This window comes from Salmo salar, chromosome 15 (assembly GCF_965601325.2).
Source record: "Salmo salar chromosome 15, fSalSal1, whole genome shotgun sequence".
Lineage (NCBI taxonomy): Eukaryota > Metazoa > Chordata > Actinopteri > Salmoniformes > Salmonidae > Salmo > Salmo salar.
In genome coordinates this window covers 93,902,702-93,923,431 of record NC_138305.1, presented here as the reverse complement: position 1 = coordinate 93,923,431, position 20,730 = coordinate 93,902,702, and the positions used below count along the sequence as shown (strand labels likewise).

Sequence of the window (20,730 nt, the reverse complement as noted above, 5' to 3'; positions counted from 1 at the left end):
GGTCTGACCTGGTACTAATGGGAGTACCTAATAAACTGATCTTTCCATGACTGACCAGGTAAATCCAGGTGAAAGCTATGATCCCTTATTGATTTCACCTGTTAAATCCACTTCAGTGTAGATGAATGGGAGGAGAATGGTTAAAGAAGGATTTTTAAGCATTGAGACAGATTCTGTATGTGTGCCATTCAGATGGTGAATGGGCAAGACAAAATATTTATGTGCCTTTTTGAATGGGGTGTATTTGAGTGTCAAGAACTGCAACACTACTGTGTTTTCACACTCTACAGTTTTTTTTATTTTACCTTTTATTTAACTAGGCAAGTCGGTTAAGAACAAATTCTTATTTTCAATGATGGCCTAGGACCAGTGGGTTTCATGTGTGTAATGGTCCACCACCCAAAGGACAACCAGCCAACTTGACACAACTGTGGGAAGCATTGGAGTCAATATGGACCAGCATCCCTGTGGAACGCTTTCAACATGTTGTAGAATCTATGCTGATGGTAAAAGGGGGTGCGACTCAATGTTTTGTACACTCGGTGTACTGTATATAGCCTAGCAATGGCTTTGCTTCTGACCCCTCATGTTCTTCTCCATAGCATTACCTAGCCTACCCGGAGAAGGCAAGTAGAAAAGCTGCCGTTGCACGTTGGCGAGGAAATATTGACGGTAATCTTTGGACAATAAATTAGACGAGGTACGATTACGAATATCCTACCAACGGGACATCATTTCCTATGTTTCACGGAATCGTGGCTGAATGACGACATGGATATTCAGCTTGCGGGATATACGCTGCACCGGCAGGATAGAACAGCACACTCCGGTAAGACGAGGGGGGACGGTCTGTGCATATTTGTAAACAACAGCTGGTGCAAGAAATCTAAGGAAGTCTCTAGATTTTGCTCGCCTGAAGAGGAGTATATTGTGATAAATTGCAGGCCACACTACTTGCTTAGGTGGGCATCTGGCAAAACGTTACAGAACAAGCAAACCAGGAAATTCTGTGCTGCTTGTTACAGAAAAGACGTCATGCAGCCCTCTAACGTCTGTTGGGCCTTGACGATATGGATGGTCCAGCTGGCCTTGATTGTTCTCACTGTTCAAGGTGGGGTCATATCTGTATAGAATCAGAATCCTATTTCTTTTCATCTCTCTCTTTCTACAGATGGTAGTTTGAAGCTTAAACTACTACAGTTTATGGGTTGAATTGAAGGTGTTGTCTCCTCTATTTGTTCACCTTGGTCATTAACATTAACTCCGTTTTGTCTCCTCTTTCAGCTAAAAACTGCACCAAACCCATAGGAGGGCAAAACATGGTTTTGTCAGATGCCTTCATCACTCAAGAGACATTTGTAGATGGTGCAAAAGTCACTTTTCAGTGTGCAATTGGATATGCCAGAACAGGAGGGTCTCCATCAGTCACCTGTACTGCTGGCATGTGGAGTGACGTGAAACTGGAATGCGGAAGTAATATAATTGTCTATTTATTTGTTCTGAAAAGTTGTGCCATATTCTTGTAAATATTTCCAGTTTTTACTTACCCACTCAACTTGATATATTCATTGCCCATCCTTAAATCTTATTGAAATACTAGCCTGGAATTCGGACCTGTTTTGTGCTAACATTCAACTCATTCTCACTCTGTCATTTTGAAAGTCTGACTGGTTTTCTCTATGGTTGTTTCAGGGAAGTCGTGTGGCTCCCCAGGAGAAGTGATGAACGGCTGGTTTAATCTCTCTGAGGGGATCTTGTTTGGAGACAAGGCAGTTGCTACCTGTAACACTGGGTCAGTGCTTTCTTGAGTCTTAGATGTAATTAAACACATTTTTTTTAGAATTGACATGTCAACATTTTCACAAAGCTGTCCATTTATTGGCCTAATTTAGTGATTTTTTTTTTTCTCCAAATGGGCCTTAATCAAACTTCCCCTCCCTAAAAGCTAAACAAAAAGTAATACACCTAAAATTGAAATATCTGTCATTACCTATCTTGATCAGAGCTGTGAACAGTCCTGTTGTAACTCTTACTATCCTGAAAGCAAAGTTCTAAAAACTGTCTTGTATTGTCTAATCTTTCTATATTTCAGCTATATGCTTGTGGGCAGCGGTGTAAGGACCTGTATGGATGGAGGCTGGGATGGCAGAGTTCCTGTTTGTGAAGGTTGGTAATCTGAAGGAGCATGTCAAGTGAAAATAACATTAACAGTTCTGTGCTTGTTCCTGACTCAACTCTTCATAACTGCTGTTGTGCTCTAATCTGCAGTGGTGAAGTGTGGAAAGCCCCCAAACATTGTCAACGGTGGGCCTGTTGTCCCACCTGAAGATACGTATGACTATGGAAGTGTAGTGCAATATGACTGTGAGAAGGATTACACTCTGGTTGGAAGTAAATCCATAACCTGCCGTGAGAATGGAGAATTCCAGCCAGCTCCACCTGAGTGTAAAAGTATGTTGAAAGCTTTCCTTTTTTCCCGTTTATAAGTATGATTGTTAACAAAACAATAATGAACTGCTTACACCAGGGGTGTCAAACTCATTCCATGGAGGGCCTAGTGTCTACTGGTTTCTCCTTTCAATTAAGATGAGCAGATGAGGGGGAGTTCCTTACTAACTCCTGACCTTAATTCATCAATCAAGTACAAGGGAGGAGGAAGAACCCGCAGACATTCAGCCCCCCATGGAATGACTTTGACACATGTTGCTTACACTGATAAAATCTATTTGGGCTTCCACGTTTTCCCTCCACCACACAATCCTGATCAAGTTCCAGATGACCTCTGAAAGATAAATGTGTAAATATCACAGTATCTAGCTTAATAAAATCAAACATTATCACAGATGTGCATGAGACAGTCTAAGCAAGCAATCTAAAGCATGTTTAATGTGTAGGCCTATTCTAAAAACCATGATGCAACATTGAGCTCAGGAAGTGGGTTTCAATAGAATCTACCATATTTATTTGATAGATAATGATTAGTTGCATTATTCATAAATGGGTGATTATACCAACATTGTTTATTGCTTCAAGTAGTCTAAAACAAATAAATAATATACTTTTGTTATGTTGTTTACCTCAAAACAGCAGCGAATGACATCTTTGTTTACGTCTGCAGTGGTCTCATGTCCTCCTCCTGTTGTTGAGAATGGCGTTCGGATTGATGGCCGTCCCCCCTACACGTACAAGTCTTTTGTGAAGTATAGATGTAACGCTGGATATGAGATGGAGGGACAAGCCATTCTGACCTGTGAAATAGAAGGCTGGTCAGCTCCTTACCCAACATGCAAAGGTAAGACTAATTTCAGTGTTTGTTATTTAACACACTTTAGCCTAATATTTTTGCTCAGATATTTTGCATCATTTGGTGTTTATGACCAGAATACCAATGTGTCAGCAAACTGTCTTTTTTAATGGAATTGACCTCTACTCATATAAACACATTGATGTGTTTTTGATAAGAAAAGATGGTACATGTGTTAATGTTCATGCTAATTGTTATTTTTCTCCATGTGCGGATAGCAACCTCTGGTATTTATTTTCCCTTTTTACACTATTTGTGATGGACTAGCTATTGGGTTCAACACCATTCTACTCCTCGGACCACACTGGCTGATTAAAGCATTTAAGAGATCACAACAGTAGTGTTATGACAGACCGGACAAGAATAAGTAGTGGCCTAATTACAGTTGAAGTTGGAAGTTTACATACACTTAGGTTGGAGTCATTAAAACGTGTTTTTCAACCACTCCAAAAATGTCTTGTTAATCTTACATCTAGACGTTCCGCTAGCGGAACACCGCTCCAATATCCAATGATAGGGCGTGGCGCGAAATACAAACTCCTCGAAAATCCGAAAACTTCAATTTTTTTCAAACATATGATAATTTTACACCATTTTAAAGACAAGACACTCCTTTATCTAACCACACTGTCCGATTTCAAAAAGGCTTTACAGCGAAAGCAAAACATTAGATTATGTCAGGAGAGTACCCAGCCAGAAATAATCAGACACCCATTTTTCAAGCTAGCATATGTCACAAAAACCAAAACCACAACTAAATGCAGCACTAACCTTTGATCTTCATCAGATGACACTCCTAGGACAAGTTCATATTTATATCAAAAACCATTTTTTTCCATTAGCATGTGACGTTCAGAACTAGAATTCCCACCGAACACTTCCAGTGAATTTACTAAATTACTCACGATAAACGTTCACAAAAAACATAATTATTTTAAGAATTATAGATACAGAACTCCTTTATGCAATCGTGGTGTCCGATTTTACAATAGCTTTTCGGTGAAAACACATTTTGCAATATTCTGAGTAGATAGCCCGGCCATCACAGGCTAGCTATTTTGACACCCACCAAGTTTGGTACTCACCAAACTCAGATTTACTATAAGAAAAATTGGATTACCTTTGCTGTTCTTCATCAGAATGCACTCCCAGGACTTCTACTTCAACAACAAATGTTGGTTTGGTTCCAAATAATCCATAGTTATATCCAAATAGCTGCGTTTTGTTCGTGCGTTCGGAAGGGTAACGAAGGGTGACGCGCCGGCGCGTTTCGTGACAAAAAATTTCAAAATATTCCATTACCGTACTTCGAAGCATGTCAAACGCTGTTTAAAATCAATTTTTATGCGAATTTTTTTTTTCTCGTAAAATAGCGATAATATTCCGACCGGGAGTCGTTGTTTTCGTTCAAAGACTGAAAATGTAAAATGGCCTCTTCACGTGCACGAGCGCACCCGTCTCATTGTTCTCAGATCGACCACTATCCAAATGCGCTACTGTTTTTCAGCCAGAGACTGCAGAGTCATCATTCAACGTTCTGGCACCTTCTGAGAGCCTATGGGAGCCTTAGAAAGTGTCACGTTACAGCAGAGATCCTCTGTTTTGGATAGAGACGACAAATAAGGCCAAGAAATGGTCAGACGGGGTACTTCCTGTACAGAATCTTCTCAGGTTTTGGCCTGCCATTTGAGTTCTGTTATACTCACCATTCAAACAGTTTAAGACACTTTGGAGTGTTTCTATCCAAAGCTACTAATTATATGCATATTCTCATTTCTGGGCAGGAGTAATAACCAGATTAAATCGGGTACGTGTTTTTTATACTGCCGCCCTAATACTGCCCCCTATCCATAACAAGTTAACAAACTATAGTTTTGACCATTTGGTTAGGACATCTACTTTGTGTATGGCACAATTTTTCCAACAATTGTTTACAGACAGATTATTTCACTTATAATTCACTGTATCACAATTCCAGTGGGTCAGAACTTTACATGCACTAAGTTGACTGTGCCTTTAAACAGCTTGGAAAATTCCAGAAAATTGTGTCATGGCTTTAGAAGCTTCATCTGTACAAACAATAGTACGCAAGTATAAACACCATGGGACCACACAGCCGTCATACCGCTCAGAAAGGAGACGCCTTCTGTCTCCTATAGATGAATGTACTTTGGTGCAAAAAGTGCAAATCAATCCCAGAACAACAGCAAAGGTCCTTGTGAAGATGCCGGAGGAAACGGGTACAAAAGTATCTATATCCACAGTAAAACGAGTCCTATACTGACATAACCTGAAAGGAAGAAGCCACTGCTCCAAAACCGCCATTAAAAAAAGCCAGATTACGGTTCGCAACTGCACATGGGGACAAAGATTGTACTTTTTGGAGAAATGTCCTCTGGTCTGATGAAACAAAAATGGAACTGTTTGGCTATAATGACCATCGTTATGTTTGGAGGAAAAAGGGGGATGCTTACAAGCTGAAGAACACCATCCCAACCGTGAAGCACGGGGGTGGCAGCATCATGGTGTGGGGGTGCTTGCTGCAGGAGGGACTGGTGAACTTCACAAAATAGATGGCATCATGAGGAGGAAAAGTATGTGGATATATTGAAGCAACATCTCAAGACATCAGTCAGGAAGTTAAAGCTTGGTCGCAAATGGGTTTTTCAAATGGACAATAACCCCAAGCATACTTCCGAAGTTGTGGCAAAATGGCGTAAGGACAACAGTCAAGGTATTGGAATGACCATCACAAAGCCCTGACCTCAATCCCATAGAAAATTTGTGGGCAGAACTGAAAAGGCGTGTGCGAGCAAGGAGGCCTACAAACCTGACTTGGTTACACCAGTTCTGTCAGGAGGAATGAGCCAAAATTCACCCAATTTATTGTGGGAAGCTTGTGGAAGCTTGCACAGCCAGAAGAGGACTGGCCACCCCTCATAGCCTGGTTCCTCTCTAGGTTTCTTCCTAGGTTTTTGGCCTTTCTAGGGAGTTTTTCCTAGGGAGTTTTTCCTAGCCACCGTGCTTCTTTCACATGCTTTGCTTGCTGTTTGGGGTTTTAGGCTGGGTTTCTGTACAGCACTTTGAGAATATCAGCTGATGTACGAAGGGCTATATAAAAATAAATTTGATTTGATTTGATTTGGAAGGCTACCTGACTCGTTTGACCCAAGTTAAACAATGTAAAGGCAATGCTACCAAATACTAATTGAGTGTATATAAACTTCTGACCCACTGGGAATGTGATGAAATAAATAATATCTGAAATGCATCATTCTCTTTACTATTATTCTGACACTTCACATTCTTAAAATAAAGTGGTGATCCTAACTGACCTAACACAGAATCTAATCTGGCTGCACGCGTGCACCATCGTGCATAAATGTATTTTGCTCCTGATGAGGTGGCGGATGGTCTCCTGAGGGATCTCCTCCCAGACCTGGACTAAAGCATCCGCCAACTCCTGGACAGTCTGTGGTGCAACGTGGCGTTGGTGGATGGAGCGAGACATGATGTCCCGGGCTCAATTGGATTCGGGTCTGGGGAACGGGTGGGCCAGTCCATAGCATCAATGCTTTCCTCTTGCAGGAACTGCTGACACACTCCAGCCACATGAGGTCTAGCATTGTCTTGCATTAGGAGAAACCCAGGGCCAACCGCACCAGCATATGGTCTCACAAGGGGTCTGAGGATCTCATCTCGGTACCTAATGGCAGTCAGGCTACCTCTGGCGAGCACATGGAGGGCTGTGCGGCCCCCCAACGAAATGCCACCCCACACCATGACTGACCCACCGCCAAACCGGTCATGCTGGAGGATGTTGCAGGCAGCAGAACGTTCTCCACGGCGTCTCCAGACTCTGTCACGTGCTCTGTCACCTGCTTCATCTGTGAAGAGCACAGGGCGCCAGTGGTGAATTTGCCAATCTTGGTGTTCTCTGGCAAATGCCAAACGTCCTGCACGGTGTTGGGCTGTAAGCACAACCCCCACCTGTGGACGTCGGGCCCTCATACCACCCTCATGGAGTCTGTTTCTGACCGTTTGAGCAGACACATGCACATTTGTGGCCTACTGGAGGTCATTTTGCAGGGCTCTGGCAGTGCTCCTCCTGCTCCTCCTTGCACAAAGGCGGAGGTAGCGGTCCTGCTGCTGGGTTGTTGCCCTCCTACGGCCTCCTCCACGTCTCCTGATGTACTGGCCTGTCTCCTGGTAGCGCCTCCATGCTCTGGACACTACGCTGAAAGACACAGCAAACCTTCTTGCCACAGCTCGCATTGATGTGCCATCCGGGATGAGCTGCACTACCTGAGCCACTTGTGTGGGTTGTAGACTCCGTCTCATGCTACCACTAGAGTGAAAGCACCGCCAGCATTCAAAAGTGACCAAAACATCAGCCAGGAAGCATAGGAACTGAGAAGTGGTCTGTGGACACCACCTGCAGAACCACTCCTTTATTGGGGGTGTCTTGCTAATTGCCTATAATTTCCACCTGTTGTCTATTCCATTTGCACAACAGCATGTGAAATTTATTGTCAATCAGTGTTGCTTCCTAAGTGGACAGTTTGATTTCACAGAAGTGTGATTGACTTGGAGTTACATTGTGTTGTTTCAGTGTTCCCTTTATTTTTTTGCGCAGTGTGTATGTATGTATGTATGTATGTATAAAACAAATCACTTACTTTGTTTATTTGGTACCACCCAGTCACGAAAAAGGATCGCTCCTATAGATAGTGAGTCACGTGGCTTGCTATATTAAGCAGGCATCGAGGCATTCGGTTACTGTTTGATTGAACATTTAGAATGGGTAAAACGAGTGACCAATGCGACTGAGCGTGGTATGATCGTCAGTGCCAGGTGTGCCGGATCTGTGCATATTTGTAAACAACAGAACAGCTGGTGCAAGAAATCTAAGGAAGTCTCTAGATTTTGCTCGCCTGAAGTTGAGTATATTGTGATAAATTGCAGGCCACACTACTTGCCTAGAGTTCTCAGCGATACTTTTCGAGGCTGTTTATTTACCACCACAAACAGATGCTGGCACTAAGACCGCACTCAGTCAGCTGTATAAGGAAATAAGCAAACAGGAAACCACTCACCCAGAGGCGGCGCTCCTAGTGGCCGGAGACTTTAATGCCGGGAAACTTAAATCAGTTCTACCAAATCTCTAACATGTTAAATGTGCAACCAGAGGGGAAAAAAATCTAGATCACCTGTACTCCACACACAGAGACGCGTACAAAGCTGTCCCTCACCGTCCATTTGGTAAATCCGACCACAACTCTATCCTCCTGATTCCTGCTTACAAGCAAAAATTAAAGCAGGAAGCACCAGTGACTCGGTGTGTGTGTGTGTATATATGTATATATATATATATATATATATAAAGTGGTCAGATATAGCAGATGCTAAACTACAGGACTGTTTTGCTATCACAGACTGGAACATGTTCCGGGATTCTTCAGATGACATTGAGGAATACACCACATCAGTCAATGGCTTTATCAATAAGTGCATCGAGGACGTCGTCCCCACAGTGACTGTACGTACATACCCCAACCAGTAGCCATGGATTACAGGCAACATTTGCACTGAGGTAAAGGGTAGAGCTGGCGCTTTCAAGGTGCAGGACTCTAACCCGGAAGCTTACAATAAATCCCGCTATGCCCTGCGACGAACCATCAAAGCGTCAATACAGGGCTAAGATTGAATCATACTACATCGGCTCCGACGCTCTATTACAGACTACAAAGGGAAGCACAGCCGCGAGCTGCCCAGTGACACGAGCCTACCAGACGAGCTAAATAACTTCTATGCTCGCTTCGAGGCAAGCAACACTGAGGCATGTATGAGAGCATCAGTTGTTCCGGATGACTGATCATGCTCTCCGTAGCCAACGTGAGTAAGACCTTTAAACAGGTCAACATACACAAGGCTGCGGGGCCAGACGGATTACCAGGACGTGTGCTCCGGGCATGTGCTGACCAACTGGCAGGTGTCTCCACTGACATTTTCAACATGTCCCTGATTTGAGTCTGTAATACCAACATGTTTCAAGCAGACCACCATAGTCCCTGTGCCCAAGAACACAAAGGCAACCTGCCTAAATGACTACAGACCCGTAGCACTCATGTCTGTAGCCATGAAGTGCTTTGAAAGGCTGGTAATAGCTCACATCAACACCATTATCCCAGAAACCCTAGACCCACTCCAATTTGCATACCGCCCCAACAGATCCACAGATGATGCAATCTCTATTGCACTCCACACTGCCCTTTCCCACCTGGACAAAAGGAACACGTATGTGAGAATGCTATTCATTGACTACAGCTCAGCGTTCAACACCATAGTACTCTCAAAGCTCATCACTAAACTAAGGAACCTGGGACTAAACACCTCCCTCTGCAACTGGATCCTGGACTTCCTGACGGGCTGCCCCCAGGTGGTGAGGGTAGGTAGCAACACATCTGCCAAGCTGATCCTCAACACTGAAACTCCCCAGGGGTGCGTGCTCAGTCCCCTCCTGTACTCCCTGTTCACCCACGACTGCATGGCCAGATATGACTCCAACACCATCATTAAGTTTGCAGACGACACAACAGTGGTAGGCCTGATCAACGACGAGACAGCGTATAGGGAGGAGGTCAGAGACCTGGCCGGGTGGTGCGAGAATAACAACCTATCCCTCAACGTAACCAAGGCTAAGGAGATGATTGTGGACTACAGTAAAAGGAGCACCGGGCACGCCCCCATTCTCTTCGTCGGGGCTGTAGTGGAGCAGGATGAGAGCTTCAAGTTCCTTGGTGTCCACATCAACAACAAACTAAAATGGTCCAACCACACCAAGACAGTCGTGAAGAGGGCACGACAAAGCCTATTCCCCCTCAAGAAACAAAAAATATTTGGCGTGGGTCCTCAGATCCTCAAGGTTCTACAACTGCAACATCCAGAGCATCCTGACTGGTTGCATCACTGCCTGGTACGGCAATTGCTCGGCTTCTGACCGCAAGGCACTACAGAGGGTAGTGCGTACGGCCCAGTACATCACTGGGGCAAAGCTGCCTGCCATCCATAACCTCGACACGAGGCGGTGTCAGAGGAAGGCCCTAAAAATTGTCAAAGACCCCAGCCACAGACTTTTCTCTCTACTACCGCATGGCAACCGGTACTGGAGTGCCAAGTCTAGGACAAAAAGGCTTCGCAACAGTTTTTACCCCCAAGCCTTAAGACTCCTGAAAAGGTAATCAGACGTTTACCTGGACTATTTGCATTGTGTGCCCCCCCAACCCCTCTTTACGCTGCTGCTACTCTCTGTTTATCATATATGCATAGTCACTTTAACTATACATTCATGTACATACTACCTCAATTGGCCCGACCAACCAGTGCTCCCGCACATTGGCTAATCGGGCTATCTGCATTGTGTCCCACTACCCGCCAACCCCTCTTTTTACACTACTGCTACTCTCTGTTCATCATATATGCATAATCACTTTAACCATACCTACATGTACATACTACCTCAATAAGACTGACTAACAGGTGTCTGTATATAGCCTTGCTACTGTTATTTTTAAATGTCTTTTTACTGTTTTATTTCTTTACTTACCTACACACACCTTTTTTTTCGCACTATTGGTTAGAGCCTGTAAGTAAGCATTTCACTAAGGTCTACACCTGTTGTATTCCGCGCACGTGACAAACTTTGATTTGATCAGAGAGTGCCTGTTGTACAACTGAATGACCTTCACATATTTGTTTTAGTGTTTGAATGAGATATTATGCCAACACTTTGTCACCTAACACCTTAACTCATTGTATTAGCCTAACCTTTGATCCTTTGGTAATAGTGTGAGGTTAATGTCTGAGGCTTTTGAATGACCTTAACACCAAGTTAATGTCATAGTCTCTGGCTGAGGTGAAGAATCATCATTGGTTCTGTGAGGTATATTCAGCCTAGTATGCTCACTAAATTCCCCTAGTTATGTCTAAACTTCCATTGACACTTGAATTATACATTCAAATGGAATCTGGACGGCATCCAGTGGTAGTTTATGGTGGCTTTTCTCCATCAGACTCTCCTTCGCCTGAAACAAAGGATTGATTGTGATCTGAATATATGTAACAATGTACCTGTCAAGTGGTCATGGAGAAAAACATGACCCATATCAAATGCATGAAGTAATCCTCACTCTGTCCTCACAAATGGCTGACTCCTATCTTGAACTATGTGAGCTCATGGCCTCTAACACGGAAATAAAGTGTTGGATGTGTTGAAATGTAACACTAGTATGCCATGCCACTAACACCACCTCATTCTTTCACTACTTTATTTGTTTTATGCAACATCCGTATGCTGTATTAGAGTACACACACAGATTTAACAATGACTATCACTTTTTTATGGAACAGATCGTGTACTTGACGCCACTCATACAACCCCAGACCCCAACAGTAAGCGATCACCCAGTTGACATCCATATTTTTGTTGTAGCTATATGAAATTCTCTTTGATTTCAAGCCGTATTTAGGTGATTTCAGCTTCACTGCAAATTCATGTCACCTTCCTTCTGTGTTTGTTTATTTACAGACAATGCTGGGAAAATAGTAGGCAGTGTTGTAGGTGTACTTGGTAAGTTTCAACAGATTCTTTTTAATGTTATAAAAATATTTTTTTCTTTTTTATGACGAGGTATGTGGAGAACAATTTCATTCAAGGAAGAGACTATAGTCTATTACAGTCCAACATTAGAGGTCCCAGACGTGCTCAATGGGATTGAGATCCGGGCTCTTTGCTGGCTGTGGCTGACATTCCTGTCTTGCAGGAAATCATGCACAGAACGAGCAGTATAGCTGGTGGGTACTGGCCCAATGCTCGTAACTGCTAGGCTACTTGCCGGGGAAGTCGTTCAGGTGGTGGGCATTGGGTAAAGCTGGTCGTTTTTTGTGAGGGGCTTGGCCACCCGGTCATCTAGAAATACAGTCATGATTACTAGAGTTTTGGGTTACAGCTCTCGGTGGCTACTCTGGAAATGTGGCCACTAAAAACTCAGACGGGGTTTATGAGCATACAACATTTTGATTTAATTTGAGATAATAAGGAAAGATGGGTGATTTGAGAATGAATTAGCAGAATAATGCAAACTGTTTTTATTTGTAATGGTGTGTATGATGACCTCTTGAACCTTGAACTGAAACATAATGATCTCCAACTTGGCTTCAAGCTGACTGACATGTTGTGGCAGCTGTTCAGTGATGATATGTGTCAACAGATTTATCCAGTTTGTGTTTCACAGGTCCATGTTGGTTTTGTAAAAAAAATTGCTGGGCAGATGGTTATTAGTGTATAAAGAAATGTATTTTTGGGAGATGTCTAACTTTGTATTTTTGGGGTGTTTTCTTTTTCAGTGCCAAGTCTTCTACTTTACCTCAATCTCATCCTGCTTCATTGAGAAGGAAGGAGTCACAGTAAAATGGCTGCTGTGATGTCCCCTGAATCTGCCACCCTCCCAAACACTGGGAATGGTTCATATGCTTTAAAAGGAATCTCTATTACACAATGATTAGAAACCTTCCGATGAAGAATGTACTGGTTCACTTCCATTTGGAAGCTTGTGCTTAAGGAGTGGCCTAACTTGATTACTTTTATGTTTCCAGTGTACTTCACAAATCACTCCTAGTCTGATCCTGATTTCTCATTGCAACATTCTCATGTTAAAATTCACCCATATGTATGGTTGCTGCTTTTCTGGGTGAACTTGCCTCACAAAGCCAGTTTTGCCACCTGTGTGGGGGGGGGGGGGAGAAATTGAAGGAAATCATATGTTAAGATTTGTAATTTAGTTGATGCTCTTATCCAGAGCAACTTACAGTAGTGAGTGCATACATTTTCATACAAGACCCACAGTATATGTGATGCAGTTGGACACAAGTCATACCAAAGGCCACCACTGGTTTGATAGACCAGGTTACAGATGTTGAACCTATCCTATAGCTCATGAACATCTGGTTCAATGAGAATCAATGGGCTTTCACCAAGTTTCGCTCTAGTCATTGACAAGTCTTAATTGTGTTATTGTGACGTGAATCTGAAAAGCTTGGTTTTATTAGGATAACTTGGAACACCGGAGACAATGAATGAATGCTAAAGGAATTGATGCTTTATACTTCTTTTGTAAAGTGTTAGTTATTTGAGGGATCAAGGACTCTTGCTCATGATCCAGCTTTGGAGTCTTTATTTGCACTATTGTTTTGCAGTTCTACTGTAGATGAGCCCAAAAAATATTTATTTTAAATGTAAATACGTTTTAATGAAAATGTTGCAAGAGTCTCTTCCAACAGGACCACTGAGTAATTGTGTTCTATAGGCAAGAAACCTGCAGCTCTCTAATATCAGGCTCAGCTTAGTGCATTTTGAATGTTGAAAGTGCTCTGGATTCTTCACTATGCCTTATCAAGGGAAAATACCAAATATTCTGCAGTTGTACCCTTTTATTTTGTATTATCTTCGACATTTTCCACTGTCCTTTGTATTCCATTGCCTGGTTGTCTCTTACAGGCTGTCCTGTTTTTTCTTTGTTAATGAAAGTAACAGATTGAATATGTTGTGTGAGATCTAATAGCACTTGTTTTCATAACACTAGGGGTTGCTTCATATGAAACCAGGTTCTTATTGAGTAGGGCAAGTTTAGAATGTTGCAAATAAAAGTATAATAAATATTGGAGTTCAGTGTCTATTGTATAGTCAATTTGAATTAGCTTTGTACCTTACTAAGCAGATCAGTGTTAAACATAAGACAATTTATCCTTTTTCCATAAATGTAATATTTCATTTGATCATTGAAACTACTATATCCAACAGAGGAGCACAGAATTCACAAAATGAAGTATTAATGTGTGTTTGAAAGTATACTGTAGATCTCACCTCTGTCCCTATACGTTGTACTTTTCTCTTTGGTTTCAGTCTGTCTGGAACCTGTTCAATTATCAGTGTGGAACCACTTTAAACTAGTATGTTGTGGGCAGCCAGTTATGAAACAAACGTTTGTTGCACTTGTTTGATTAAAATGAACGTAATGTACCAATCAATTAAACCTCCATCTTTCTCCATGGATTAATATTGATACCATAGACTTAGGCATCGCATCTTAGTATCTAAATGTACATTTGTAATTAAGCAGTGTTCTCATCCAGAGCGACTTATCACACTATTCAATCCGTAGCGCTGAAAATCAGCTTAATAGTGCAATTGACAATTAAAGGCAATGTTCCTGCGGTTGCGGAGACCGCATTCACGTAAACGCATATGTCAGCTCAATCGCAAATTACCTTTACATTTTAACACAGATCTTCTGCGATATGGATTGAATCCAGCCCTTACAGTGAGCTAGGTGGGACAACTTCTCAGTCAAGGGCCAAGAGATCAGAGGTGGCTCAAGTGTAAGGTTGTATGGAGGGGCAGTTCCCCTTGCTGCTCCATAGGCAAGCACCATGGTCTTGTAGTGCATGCACGCTTTGACTGAAAGCCAGCGGAAGGAGTGTGTGAAGGAGCAGGGTGACATGGGAGAACTTTAGAAGGTTGAACACCAGGTGGGCTCCATCTTGAAGTAGTCAACATCTTTGTATCTGTCCCATTATGGCGTTCTGGATAAATTGCAGGAGATATCTCCCATTATGGCATCTGTGAGAGCATGGGCAGCGCCACTGAGACCATCTCCATTTTGAAGTAGTCAATTTTCTTCTACATCTATGAATTGGTAAACAAACTTAAAGGGTGCATACTGCCACCTAAAGTGTGTTGTTTGAACAGGTATAAAGCCAAGGTTTGTGATTTACTGCCACCTGCAGTTATGGAACATTTGCACACAAGTATAATTATTTGGATGATCCAGAGAATGATAGATGCCTCTAGTGGCCAAAAAGCCGTTTTAGCATGGGCAGTGCCATTGAGGGCTTCCCCAATTTGTATGTACTCAACTGGGTGGTACTTCCAACTTTATTGGCTGTTCCATCTCAGTAATCCTGTTGTAGTCATGTCCAACCGGGTCATCAGGAGGGATCAGCTAATCATGACAAAAATTGACTACAAAATTAAGATTGCCTGAATGGTGCTTTCCATGCGCTTACAGACACCATAATGGGAACTATATGGGGATGCTTTCTCTAGCATTCTCTATGGGCTGATCCCTCCTGGTGACCTGGATGGAATTATGTGATCCTTCCTTAACCCATAGGAAGTCCTTCCCAGTTGACTAGTTCAAAATAGTAAACGTCCTCAATTACGCTGCCCATGCAAAAACTGTCTTTTGGGCAATAGAGTTCTCTATCTGTCTCTATGCATAATACTGAACTAGCATCCATTGTTACTGTTACAGTATGCTGTGTTTGGGTCTTGGCAGTCCTTGGTTCTTTAACTGATATTTACACATCTCAGATTGGTCTGTGTTATCTTGCCAAAACTGGAACTGCTCTGGTTGGGAATAATGTTTTATTATTTAGCTGAAGGGAAGGAAACATGGTCATACATCATGGAAATACAGTATATGCGAATAGACATTTTATTTGCTTGCAACATATAGCTGAACAGTAGGCTAATAGAGGTTTCACAAGGAAAAAAACTTCCAAAGTATGGCCAGGATTCAATCTCATCGGCCCTTTTCAGTTATGAAGAGTCACAGAGATCACATTCAAAGTAAATGCTGCAGATGTCCACTCAATCGGAATTTACCTTTAAAAGGGATAATCCACTTCAGAAATTACATTTATAAAACTCTGGTCAATGCGGCGACAGTATATGTTATGGGTGGGTAAAATAACAGTTTTCCCCATGATTTAAACCAATCAAAACTTGTGTACTATCCAGTAGTGATGGGCCATTCATGAACAAATGGCTCTTTTTGAACAGATCTTTTTGTTGAAGGTCGGGAACCGAATCACATTGGTGAAAGGGCCTTTCATTTAGCTCCCTGATTTGCATACTGCTACTACTGCTGTTTGAGCTGAAAACAACGTTGTTCTGCAGAAAAGTTACAAAATAATTATCTAAAGAAGGTGAATCCTCACTGCAGAAACAAATTGTGGGGGGAGCGCCTCAATCTGGTCCACGCTGATTCTTTTTACAATTTGGCAAGGTAAACATGTATTTCAACGCGCATTGGAGATATGCCATTTTTTTCATGGTTCTAGGTAAATTCAGAAGCATTTTGAACGACGAATCGTTTGGGAGCCAAATGAGCCGGCTCTTTTGTGTGAACGGAGACAAATGAGCCAGCTCACAGAAAGGATTCGGAATGCCCATCACTACTATCCAGGTGCCATCTCTGCTAATCACGTCTGCCAATCAAGTTCTCCGTATCTAGGTACTAAACACCGCTGGTGACAGCCTGAGAGATATCTCCGTCCGACAAACTGCTATGAGGTAAATAATTTTGTATTTGTTTATAATCAAACTATTTAGTTATAGAACGTGATACCATAAATGCAAGCTGTAAAATTACTCCCAAATTAGAATGCAGCAACTGTAACGTATCTAGCTTGCTAGGTAGCTAGTTACTATACAAGAATAATACAATATTTTGTATCAAGTCTGCCAGAAGATTGCCCAAATGTGCCGAATTGGTCAATTGATACATGTTCAGGCCATCCTGTTTCCATTGATCATCCTTGAGATGTTTCTACTTGGAGTCCACCTGTGGTAAATTCAATTGATTGGACATGATTTGGAAAGACACACACCTGTTTGTATAAGGTCCCACAGTTGACAGTGCATGTCAGAGCAAAAACCAAGCCATGAGGTTGTAGGAATTTTCCATAGAGCTCTGAGACAGGATTGTGTTGAGGCACAGATCTGTGGAAGGGTACCAAAAAAATTCTGCGGCATTGAAGGTCCCCAAGAACACAGTGTCCTCCATCATTCTTAAATGGAAGAAGTTTGGAACCACCTAGAGCTGTCTGCCTGGCCAACTGAGCAATAGGGGGAGAAGGGCCTTGGTCAGCAAAGTGACTAAGAACCCAATGGTCACTCTGACAGAGCGTTGTTGTTAACCCTAACCCAGCACTCCACCAATCAGACCTTTATGGTAGAGTGGCCAGACGGAAGCCACTCCTCGGTAAAAGGCACATGACAGCCCGCTTGGAGTTCGCCAAAAGGAACCTAAAGGACTTTTTGCCAAGCGTCACATCTGGAGGAAACCTGGCACCATCCCTACGGTGAAGTATCATGCTGGCAGCATCATGCTGCGGGGATGTTTTTCAGGGAAAAAGATGAACGGAGCAAAGTACAGAGTGATCCTTGATGAAAACCTGCTCCAGAGTGCTCAGGACCTCAGACTGTGGCGAAGGTTCACCTTCCAACAGGACAACGACCCTAAGTACACAGCCAAGACAACGCAGGAGTGGCTTCGGGACAAATCTCTGTTTGTCCTTGAGTGGCCCAGCCAGACCCTGATCGGACATCTCTGTAGAGACCTGAAAATAGCTGTGCAGCGACACTCCCCATCCAACCTGACAGTGCTTGAGAGGATCTGCAGAGAAGAATGGGAGAAACTCCTCAAACACAGGTATGCCAAGCTTGTAGCCTTATACTCAAGAAGACTCAAGGCTGTAATCGCTGCCAAAGGTGCTTCAACAAAGTACTAAGTGCCTTGTTCAGGGGCAGAACGACAGATTTTTACCTTGTAAGCTCAGGGATTCGATCTTACAACCTTTCGGTTACTGGCCTAACGCTCTAACCTCTAGGATACCTGCCGCGAATACTTATGTAAATGCCCCCAAAAATTCTAAAACCTGTTTTTGCTTTGTTATTATGGGGTAGCTTGATGAGAAAAAAATGATTATCAATTTTTAGAATAAGACTAACATAACAAAATGTGGAAATAGTCAAAGGGTCTGAATACTTTTAGAATGCACTGTATATATTAAAAAAGTATTTGATAAAAAAATGTTAGCCCACGCAAATGCATTGAATAACAGATTCACTAGATGGAACAAGAGTCCCCCCCCCAAAAAAAAAAAAAAAAATCGAAAAGAAGTTTGTTCTGAAGTGTCTATCTTATGTGCGAGAACAGTAGATGCAGTGGTTGGTGCATGCCGACTGACCCGTATGGTGGATGGAGTGAGCAAACCCACTCCATTCATGATTTTGTTCTTTGAAATCTTAGAAAGTAGGCATCGTAAGCGCAGCTGAAAGTTTTTTGGAACTATTTAACAGCAGAGGCATTACAAGGAATCCTGTCGATGAATGTTTTGTCCACAGTGATTTGGATTATCACTGAAGGAGTAGGGTGGGGCTTTTTGGGCTTTATTTTTGTATCGTATAAAATGGTGGTATTCCCCGCAATGGATATTAAACTTTTTTTGTTCAATACCCGTACAGGAGGTGGCAGAAATACACCAATGGGTGCAGTTTGCCATAAAGCCTTAAAGAAGAAGGAGCCACCGGTCGGAAATGGCGGCGAGTAGTGCGGATGTAATTTGGAAAAAGTTGGTGAAGTAACAGCTGTGCTGAAATGCCAACAATATGGGTGTCAGTTCTGATGGTTTGGAGTGGGAGGATGAGGGTCAAGGACCGGAAGGGTCAGAATGGGCTCCTGAGTGGTGCAGCAGTCTAAGGCACTGTATCTCAGTGCAAGAGGGATCACTACAGTCCCTGGCTCGAATCCAGGTTGTATCACATCTGGCTAAGTCCCATATGGCGGTGCACAATTGGCCCAGCGTTGCTGGGGTAGGCTGTCATTGTAAATAACAGTTTGTTCTTAACTGACTTGCCTAGTTAAATAAATAAAAATATTAAGACATATGTAGAAGAGAGATCATGGTAAAGAAAGCATAAAGAGGGCCAAGGTAGGAAGCAAGAGTAATGATGTGTTGGAGTGAAGTGGTAATAGTGTTTGAGACCACAGGGCCTCATTTACACCCCATCTGACTAACTAATGCTGTAGATGAAGTGAAATTAGCTTGGTTAATTGGAAATGGTATATTGTTAACATTTTGTGGTAGCCAGGCTCAGCAAGAGAAGATTCTGATAATGGAAAAGCTTATTGGGAAGAAGATTAAAAGCCATGGCCCTGGTGCTTATGCTAGATTGAGTCGAGTCATCACTGAGGTACCAATATATGTCCATAGATGATATTAAAGAAAAAAAGGGAGAAAGAGTGATTCAGGCCAGAATGTTGGTCTGTAGGAAAGAAGGTCAAAGAAATGAAAGCCTATCAGTGCTGTTGAGGTTTAAGAAGGTTATGCCTGGGAAAGTACATATAGGATTCCTTAAATTCAATGTCAGAATTTGTCCCATCCCCATTAAGGTGTTTTAAATGCAAAAGAATGGGACATGTAGCTGTTCAATGTAAAGGAAGTAAAAGCTGTGCCAAGTGTGGAAGGGAACATGGTTACGGTGAATGTGGTGTCAATGTGAAGGTTAAGCGTTGCAATTATGGGGGTGGAACATAGTGCAGTATTTGGTGGATGCCAGGTGCAGAGAGGCTCAGAGATATAGAATTAGTCATGATGTATCGTAAGCAGACGCTGTAAGACTACAGTGTGGACTGCACTGTTTATTGGTTACGGGCTTGCAGGTAGCCTAGTGGTTAGAGCATTGGACTAGTAACTGGAATGTTGCAAGATCAAATCCCCGAGCTGGCAAGGTAAAAATCTGTCGTTCTGCCCCTGAACAAGGCAGTTAACCCAGTGTTCCAAGGCCATCATTGAAAATAAGGATTTGTTCTTAACCGACTTGCCTAGTCAAATAAGGATACAATTTCACAGTAAGGTCTACACTTGTTGTATTTGGCGCATGTGACAAATAAAGTTTGATTTAGAACGATGGAGCTTCCATGGCTGCTCCTGTAATAAGTGGACCTAATGTCAGGGCTGGTGTTTCTGCTGGTCCTGGCATGGTTTGGAGGTCTATTCAGAAATCTGGCGCTCATGAACGTGCAATGTCAAAGGACACTTTGATAATTAATAAAGTTGACTAGCTTTTATTGGTAAGGTTATCAATACGACTCGGTTGTGGAAAGCAGAAATGCCAGATTGAAGGTTATTGTGGAGACGGCAAAATAGATATTGGGGGTAACAGATGTTTACTGTTGACGTGCTGAACAATCCTAAGGGTTGATTGTTTCAGCATTATTTATATATATATATATATAAGTTGAATGGGGTAGGGGTGTTGGGGGTGGAGTTTTTTCTTTGGGGGGGGGGAGAGAAAGTAGGGATTTATTTGGTTTTCGATTTTATTTTCATGGCAGTACAGAATTGGTCAGATCATGATTGATCGTACATTCCAGCCCAGGAGGTGGCGGCATGCATTTAAACGATTGTCTGCGGACCGCCATGATAGCATAGAAGAAGAAGCCAGATCAGTGAGTTAGAACAAATATTCGACAGAGCTGCTTTTTGAAGAACGTGTTCAGACCATTTGAACAATAAGG

The 20,730-nt window shown here is 42.5% G+C and overlaps 1 protein-coding gene across 6 annotated transcripts in view; it reads left to right on the top strand.

Moving 5' to 3' along the window:
* LOC106572544 (C4b-binding protein alpha chain) overlaps positions 1-20,730 on the top strand; it is a 51,882-nt gene that overhangs the window by 8,334 nt on the left and 22,818 nt on the right. For all 6 annotated transcript variants that reach the window (XR_014380695.1, XR_014380694.1, XM_082962169.1 and 3 more), the window contains exons 8-12: positions 1,285-1,473; positions 1,693-1,792; positions 2,093-2,166; positions 2,269-2,451; positions 3,119-3,292. Coding sequence is in view for 4 of the 6 variants with exons in the window: in XM_082962169.1 (XP_082818295.1) it covers positions 1,285-1,473; positions 1,693-1,792; positions 2,093-2,166; positions 2,269-2,451; positions 3,119-3,292 (720 nt within the window). In the remaining 2 variants the exon portion in view is untranslated. The remainder of the gene's footprint in view (positions 1-1,284; positions 1,474-1,692; positions 1,793-2,092; positions 2,167-2,268; positions 2,452-3,118; positions 3,293-20,730) is intronic.